Source organism: Electrophorus electricus, chromosome 4 (assembly GCF_041902795.1).
Source record: "Electrophorus electricus isolate QZ-2024a chromosome 4, ASM4190279v1, whole genome shotgun sequence".
Taxonomy (NCBI): Eukaryota; Metazoa; Chordata; class Actinopteri; order Gymnotiformes; family Gymnotidae; genus Electrophorus; species Electrophorus electricus.
In genome coordinates this window covers 25,425,810-25,434,722 of record NC_137500.1, presented here as the reverse complement: position 1 = coordinate 25,434,722, position 8,913 = coordinate 25,425,810, and the positions used below count along the sequence as shown (strand labels likewise).

General features: G+C 40.0%; 1 protein-coding gene across 2 annotated transcripts; it reads left to right on the top strand.

Annotated features, from left to right (window-relative positions):
• The first annotated feature begins 205 nt into the window (after positions 1 to 205).
• On the top strand, positions 206 to 8,173 carry LOC145657538 (uncharacterized). Of its 2 annotated transcripts, none has more exons than XM_081712910.1 (9): positions 206 to 353; positions 1,366 to 1,433; positions 1,873 to 1,950; positions 2,143 to 2,238; positions 2,734 to 2,835; positions 3,216 to 3,329; positions 3,472 to 3,564; positions 5,287 to 5,369; positions 5,509 to 8,173. In XM_081712910.1, the coding sequence occupies exons 2-9, from the start codon at positions 1,375 to 1,377 to the stop codon at positions 5,814 to 5,816; spliced, it is 933 nt and encodes a 310-aa protein (XP_081569036.1). In that variant the 5' UTR covers positions 206 to 353; positions 1,366 to 1,374; the 3' UTR covers positions 5,817 to 8,173. The 2 variants fall into 2 exon arrangements, with proteins under 2 accessions (XP_081569036.1, XP_081569037.1); XM_081712911.1 differs by having other exon boundaries at positions 206 to 595.
• The last annotated feature ends 740 nt before the right edge of the window (positions 8,174 to 8,913 follow it).

Below are 8,913 nucleotides of genomic sequence, written 5' to 3'. Positions count from 1 at the left end.
TTTCACTCCCTCATGCTAGGGGCCCCTGCATAGACAATGCAATTTATGCCAAAAAAAAAAAAAAAGTACACTGAAACCAGGAAAGGAAAAAGAAGAATGTTGTTCGACTGGTGCCTCGAGAACCATTTCTCGGGAATTTCCTGTATGCTGAACCCATGGTTAGGCCAGCGTTCACAAATTCCTCACACTGTGAGATCAGGTGCATCAGTCCACTTGTCTGTTCTTTCAAGCCTCAATCTCTTCTCTTCCAAGGAATTACTTGAAATTATAAACATCCACCTGGGGAAAAACTCTGCTTAATCTGTGCACTGTATTTTGTTCGTTAAAGTACTTTGACGTCCTGAGGCGAGGTGGTAAGTTAAAGCCCAGATTTCTGAGCTGGAGGCTGTCAGCTTAGTCTGGTAGAGGTGAACCGTTTAAAGCGCGACTTCTGTTCGGACCTGGGGAACGCTTCATTTATCTGTCATCTTTTTACTCATTTCTGCATAAAATCGAACATAATTCACGGGTTTTACGCAGTCTGCGAGCCAGATGCCACGTTTTCATGTGAAATTCGCACATGCTGATTACCGATCCGTAATCTTTGTATCTACATGTAAGTGGTGACTTTTCAGGTGTGCTGCCTGTTTTTTAGTGATGACTATACTTATATTTACATTTACAGCATTTAGCAGACACTCTTATCCAGAGCGACTTACAAAAGTGCTTTGTCATTTCTTCATAGAACACATCCTAGCCAGTACAGTAGGTTAGAGTCCAACATACCAATGAACTAGAATACTGTTCAAATACAGGGATCACTGCTGATGCAATAAACAATTAATAGAGTTCAACATAGGAGCATTCAACAATAGTGCAATAAACAATACGCTACAATAAGTACTAGAGTTTTAGTTAGTCAACATAGGAGCAGGGTCAGTGGTCATTTAAATAATACACAAATAGATGGCATATATTGTCTTTATTGTGAACATTAGCTGTCTCTTGTTTGCCACCATGATGATTCAGCATATTACTTTAAAAGCAGGCACTTTAAAAGTGAGGTAATGTCTTGCACCACCAACAGGGCAAACAGGCATGGATAAGTTTGAATTGTAGTTAGAATGTATTGCTCTCTTTCCATCTCTTGAATATATATTCCTCATTCATATTTTTATTGCTAAAACATGGTTCTAATAAGAAATTAGTGTTACTAAAAATTTGCTTTATATCGATTCATAATAAAACATACAGTTAATAAAACATACACAATAAAACATTCATAATACTGAAGAACTGCAGAATTAGAAAAGACAAAAGAGGTTAAGTTCACCAAATAAGAGAAGCAGGTATACACTTGAAATTGACTTCTACATATATTCCCAGCTCAGGAAGATGGATCCTGCCATTCCCAGAATCCGGGGACACTCGGAAGCAGAGAAAAATGACTCAGGGTAAATAAGAACCGGAAGGAATGACAGTATGAAAAATGGTGCAAACAGTACACTCACACAGAGGTTCTGTTACTGAATCCGAAAGTGCTTTGCTATGTGCGTTGTTTACTTACTTATAGACAGTACAGAATTATTCTCATGGGATAGTTTCAAATTTGTGTCCTTAATCTCACACTACACAAGCATGAACTGGACTGAAGACTAGCCCTAATTGTAATGGTGTATAAAAATCTTGCAACACAGTATATGTTCATTAGAGCATACTGTAATGTCAAACTGTAAATCTCAGGGATTTTGCTGAAAAGGTGTGTATGGCCGCCAAACAACGATCGCAATAACAACAAAGCCATCCTGTTCATTTATTAGAGTGTGGTGGCTATTCGTACACTACAGCCGGGGCCTCTTCTCTCTGATCCTTTCTTCTCCTTTTTTTCCACAGCACAGGTCAGAATGCGGAGGGACCCTTTAAATCCAGGGGCCGGTTTGAGAAGAGGACTGTGGAGAAAACAGACTCAGGGTGAATGTGACAGAAAACAGGAGATTCACTGCTAGTGGCAATTTACCGACACTTTCCATTGTTTCGTGACCTTCTTGCATTCACAAGCACATATGCACTTTTTTTTTTTTTTTGCAGTGCATAAACAGAATACTTGATACATCAAGCTTTCTACAAGTCGATTCTTTTAACGCTTACGTTTGGGTTCTCAAGGTTTTGCTCGGACAGATCAGTGTCACCTACATCTCATCATCCATCAGCCAAGCAGAGGTTTGCGACTGACTGGCTCAGTTCTGGAGGGGCAGACAGGTAATAAGCCAGTCACAGCATAAGTATATCAGTGGGAATCAGGAGCCTCTATACTGTTACCCTGTTCAGACCGAGTTACGGAAACTGATCACAGTGGTCCCAGTGGGTGTTTGGGGGGAGGGTGTGCAGACAGATTGGTTTTACACTCTGTACGACTGCTGCATTATTACACAAATGTATTGCAGCATTTGAAGCCCTGGCCTCAGAGCGTCTCAGAGCTGTGCTTAGGAGGGTAAATCCACTATGTCGAAGCTGACTTTGTCGATAACATAACAAAGAGTTTACGTACCAGGAGGAATGAAGTCAGGCAACTTGTGCGGCACTTTGTGGGAAATGTGGGAAATAACCCTACTCTTCCAAGGAGAGACAAGGCCAATGTAATTGTCACTTAGTATGAGTGTGTGGGGGGTGGGGGTGGGATGTTGTATTATCGTATTACCCTAATCTGGTTTTAATTGAGTAGTTACATTTATAAACAAGAGTTTATGTTTACAGTGTTAAGGAGGAAAGTTCCCAGAAAATTCCCAGGAATCACGTTAAGTTACAAAGAACAGCATCTGTTTATGGGCCAGTGAACACACCTTTACATCACTCCAGGTAATTAGTACAAAAGTACAGAATTATATATTGCATTGCCCAGACAGCAGGGCATTTATGACTGTGTCACCCCTACAGACAGCAGGGCAATTATGACTGTGTCACCCCTATAGACAGCAGGGCATTTATGACTGTGTCACCCCTACAGACAGCAGGGCATTTATGACTGTGTCACCCCTACAGACAGCAGGGCATTTATGACTGTGTCACCCCTACAGACAGCAGGGCATTTATGGAGAGCAACTATGTTCAATGTTTCTTCTGTTCTACTGTTTCTACTCAATAAGTCTACAAGGTTTCAAATGAAAGGCTTCATTTGGAGTTGCTTCATTAGTAGTAGCTGTCATCAGGGATAATGAGGTGACTGTGTGCTCTCATAGGAAGGGTGAGGGTATGGGAGCAGCTGTACCTGTGCGCCGGGCTTTGTCAGTGAACAGTGAGAAATCAAGGGAACTCGTTGGCAACTTTAACAGAGGGAAAACTCCCAACAGAAGGTGATTTACAGACACACGTCTTAGAGTGCAGGACTCTCATGTATACAAAATGAACATTTCCAGAACTTGGATAATTTTTAGCTTGTTTTTTTTTTTTTTAATGGGGAAATGGATCAAAGCTGTTTCTTCATCTTGTGTGCAGTTTTGACGAAGAAAGTGGAGACTCAGAACAAAGCAGTTTTGAATCAATGGAGACTTTACCAGGGTTGAAGGATGACTATGCAAGTACTGTCAGGTAACTACACATTACACAATATGAGAGTACTGTCAGGTAACTACACGTTACACAATATGAAAGTACTGTCAGGTAACTACACGTTACACAATATGAGAGTACTGTCAGGTAACTACACGTTACACAATATGAGAGTACTGTCAGGTAACTACACGTTACACAATATGAGAGTACTGTCAGGTAAATACACGTTACACAATACGAGAGTACTGTCAGGTAAATACACGTTACACAATACGATAGTACTGTCAGGTAAATACACGTTACACAATACGATAGTACTGTCAGGTAAATACACGTTACACAATACGAGAGTACTGTCAGGTAAATACACATTACACAATACGAGTACTGTCAGGTAAATACACATTACACAATACGAGAGTACTGTCAGGTAAATACACATTACACAATACGAGAGTACTGTCAGGTAACTACACATTACACAATACGAGAGTACTCACAGGTAACTACACATTACACAATACGAGAGTACTCACAGGTAACTACACATTACACAATACGAGAGTACTCACAGGTAACTACACATTACACAATACGAGAGTACTCACAGGTAACTACACATTACACAATACGAGAGTACTCACAGGTAACTACACATTACACAATACGAGAGTACTCACAGGTAACTACACATTACACAATACGAGAGTACTCACAGGTAACTACACATTACACAATACGAGAGTACTCACAGGTAACTACACATTACACAATACGAGAGTACTCACAGGTAACTACACATTACACAATACGAGAGTACTCACAGGTAACTACACATTACACAATACGAGAGTACTCACAGGTAACTACACATTACACAATACGAGAGTACTCACAGGTAACTACACATTACACAATACGAGAGTACTCACAGGTAACTACACATTACACAATACGAGAGTACTCACAGGTAACTACACATTACACAATACGAGAGTACTCACAGGTAACTACACATTACACAATACGAGAGTACTCACAGGTAACTACACATTACACAATACGAGAGTACTCACAGGTAACTACACATTACACAATACGAGAGTACTCACAGGTAACTACACATTACACAATACGAGAGTACTCACAGGTAACTACACATTACACAATACGAGAGTACTCACAGGTAACTACACATTACACAATACGAGAGTACTCACAGGTAACTACACATTACACAATATGAGAGTACTCACAGGTAACTACACATTACACAATATGAGAGTACTCACAGGTATCTACACATTACACAATATGAGAGTACTCACAGGTAACTACACATTACACAATATGAGAGTACTCACAGGTAACTACACATTACAGAATACACAAGCAATTCCCATTCACTTCTAAAAAGAAGAAATTGTGGGTAATGTAAAGTAAAGTATTAACAATTAGTATTATAACAACTGTACTATTAACAACTAGTATTATAACAGCTGTATTACTAAGAACTAGTGTTATATCTAGTTTATTTTAGAACAGGAAGCGATATCTGAGAGGTTAAGATACTTGACTAGTAATTGGAAAATTACTGGTTCAAGCCCCCCCCCACTCTCAAGCTGCTTCTGTTGGGCCCCTGAGTAAGACCCTTAACCCTCAAGTTGTGTTCAGTCATAATTGTAAGCTGCTTTGGATAAAAATGTCAGCTAAATATATAACCATTTCTTTCCTTGGATTCCCTTTATCTGCTGTTAGTAAGATAAGTTCTGGTTCTGATGATTCTGACTCGGAGAAGCATCAGGATTCTGTTGTTGCACAGCCTACACACTCCTGTTATGGTAACAACAATTTACACAATAGATAGATGTACTATATACACATTATGAAATTTGAAAATACACAGGCCATATGCCATTCATGTTTTTCACTTCAAAATTTAAATCAACAGAGCTGACATGATTAAACTTTTTTTTGCAGTGAGTGCCATAAATGAGACCAAGCAAAAACTAAAGAAAAGATATGAAGAGAAGTTACAGTACATTTTCATAAGGAAAGAAAAGTACAGCAGCCTATCTTTACTGGATGATGTCTATGTCAAGCCCTGCATCACAGAAGAAGAAGAAGAAGAAGAAGAAGAAGAAGAAGAAGAAGAACAACAACAACAACAACAACAACAACAACAACAACACCCTGACATGACAAAGGCAAAGGCAACTCCAAGGAGGCCGAGAGTGAAAGAGTTTCCAAATAAATGGAATATCTTTAAGAACCATTTGAACGGCTAATGAAAACTAAAACTGTACTTACCAAGGGGATCGCTGGCATTGGGAAAACTGTGTGTGTGCAGAAGTTTGTTCTTGACTGGGCAAAAGGAAAAGCCAACCAGGACATTGATCTGGTTCTTGTACTTCCTTTACAGGATTTACATCAGAACACAGGGAAACGCATCAGTTTAACTGAACTTCTCCAACACTTTTTTCCTGAAATAAAACAGATTAACTTGGATGCAGTCAGAGTCCTGCTTATTTTGGAGGGTTTGGATGAATATCGCCTTCCTCTAGATTTCCACCATAATAATAACTGGACTGACACCTCCATGCCAACAACAGTTGATATATTGCTGACAAACCTCATAAAAGGAAACCTAATTCCATCTGCTCTGTTCTGGATAACTTCTCGACCAGGGTCAGTGAACAGAATTCCTCCGGAATACATCCAAAAGTTCACAGAAATCCAGGGGTTCAAAGTCGCACAGAAGGAAGAGTACTTCCACAAGAGACTCTGTCCTGACACCAGAGCCAGTAAATCAATCTCCAACATCAAAAAGTCGAGGATATTCAACAGTATGTGTCATATCCCAGCATACTGCTCCCTCTTAGCCACGGTTTTACAGCAGAGCCCCGACAGGACGGACGTCCCTCTGACGCTGGCGCAAAGGCTCACCTGCCTTCTGCTAATGGAGCTGCAGTCAAAACCGGCTGAGGCTGAGGTTGCGGCTGAAGCCGAGGTTGAGGCTGAGGTTAAGGATGAGGTTGAGGCTGAGGACGAGGACAAGGATGAGGTTGAGGCTGAGAATGAGGACGAGGTTGAGGCTGAGGACAAGGATGAGGACGAGGACAAGGATGAGGTTGAGGCTTAGGATGAGGACGAGGTTGAGGCTGAGGACAAGGATGAGGACGAGGACAAGGATGAGGTTGAGGCTTAGGATGAGGAGAAGGACGTGGTTGAGGATGGAAAACAGAGCTGAAAAATGACAGTGTAATAGTGTTTTAAGTTCTTAAATTCAAGCTAATAAGTTATTACCCATATAATTAACTTCTTGAATTACTTCTGAAACCAACAGGAATGTTTCAGGAGTGAGGTATGAGTGTCTTTGGCACAGAAGGGGTTAAGCTAAAGCAACATGCTAGAAATTTGAAGAATACGTTGAAGTTCTAAGAAGGAACCCACACACCCCTGGACAAGGGAAGGCTCCCCGATTCCTGCAAGAGTTCCACTCGCCCTCATTCTTTTCATGTCACTTTAGGATGGGTCTCTTTCCGGTGTCATTCCTTTACCAGTTCTTCACTGTAAACTGGGGCAATCATGTCGTCTTAGCCAGGCTTCTCAGCACAGATTGCACACCGTTATAACCTCCACTTTTGCACATTGCATGCCTTCATGCTGCACATCGTTGACGTTTGAGTTCTGTAGCAGAATGAGCCTGCTATTACTATTACTGTGACCGTTACTGCAACAGTCAAGTCTGTCTGGTTTAGTTCTCTCTCTGTAATGAAGTATTCATAGTCGCTGCTGATTTTTCCATTTGCACAAGTCAATTCGACAAGACCTTTAATATCTGTATCATTAACATAAATACATGCAAAGGGAGGGTTAAGGAGGAAAGTGTCTAAATTGAAAATAGCATAAAAAATAAAATAAAAAAATTAATTTAATTCTCGTGCATCTGCCTCAAATAAACTATGACCAATTTAGTGCTATTATTCATGTGCTTACTGAACATGATGGTGGAAGTGACAGTAGAAGTTGCAGTAAATGAAGAAAATTGAAAATGAATGAATAACTTCAGCTCTGGCAGGCCCCTGAGGTCAGAGACAGAGCCATTTCAGCCGGTAAGACAACATACGCCTCTAAGGGGGTGATGTAATCTGGGCTGACGTGAGTTTCGCTTCCTGGTTTGGCAGAATGGTGAGGGTTGAACTGAGCTGTGTGGGGAAGTGCCTTGTGTGTTGCCAACAGCGCCAGACAGTTCATTCTTAAGCAGGGCATGCTGTTGAAGGGTTTGCTCATACAAGCCCGACATGGCCATGCCATGTGATTTTATTATTAAAAAACAGAAAAACATCACAGAGTCAGACTCAGTGTAACAGGCAAGAGTTAAAATAAACACAGACATGCTCAGAGCCAGGCTGTAAAAAACAAACAAACAAACAAACAAAACAAAACAAACAAACAAACAAACAAACAAACAAAAACAAAAACAGTAAGAAAAGGCTAAGTATACAGTGGTGAAAAATGACAATATTGAGCAAGAAGTGACACCAGTGAGTCTTTATAGCGTCTCATTAGCAGAGATGTTGGGCAGGGGTGTGCTTGCTATGTCTGCTGTAAGTATTCTGGTGAGGGTGACCTCTAGTGGCCAGCCAGAGGTCGTGCAGGTTCATTAATGGCACCATCATAGCTGTTTTTGTTTTGTTTTGGGGTTTTTTGAAGCGCGCTCTGGGCAATGATACTGTGAATAATGGTTTTCAGGACATCGTCGCCAGTAGGTTTGTTGTACTGACATCTGAGGAACCATAAAAGCACTGCTTAATTACAGTGGTAATGGCTAGCAGAATATTTCACACTCGAGTCTGAAGAAAAGCTTCAGCTTTGGCTAGAAATTAAATTAGGCTGAAACTTGAGTTGTTGTCACTGGAGTCACCAAACTTTACTTTATTGTGACAACTAAAGTTGTGATGTAGTTCTAATGCCATACATTGAGTTATTTACTGTAATACCTAGGTTGGCATGTTACTCATTACATTGTGGAAAGATTTTATAAAACAAAAATAAAATGGATATCCTTAAAGTGCTATACACTTTACAAGTGTCATTTTAACCAAATCAATAAAATAAAATAAAACAAAATAAATAATACACACACTGTTTTATGCTCCCACAGGAATTCTACAAATTAAAATATCTACAAATGTTTTAATTTTATTTTTTGGGAAGGGCATTTTCCCTCTATTCCACATGGAACCTAACCATTTGACCTCATGGTGAGATTAAATGTCAGTAAAATGATAACTATTTTTCTTAAGTTGTTCAAGTTAAGCGACTGAGGTTAATTTATTTACATCGAAAGAAATTTAGCAGACAATCTGCATGTTCTTTGAT

What these genes read in the sequence shown, in the direction of transcription:
- LOC145657538 (XM_081712910.1), top strand. Translation starts at nt 1,375, where the DNA reads ATGGATCCTGCCATTCCCAGAATCCGGGGACACTCGGAAGCAGAGAAA. An exon ending in ACACCTTTACATCACTCCAG is followed by an intron (nt 2,836 to 3,215) that starts GTAATTAGTACA and finishes GTGCTCTCATAG; the next exon opens with GAAGGGTGAGGGTATGGGAG. An exon ending in GCCTACACACTCCTGTTATG is followed by an intron (nt 5,370 to 5,508) that starts GTAACAACAATT and finishes TTTTTTTTGCAG; the next exon opens with TGAGTGCCATAAATGAGACC.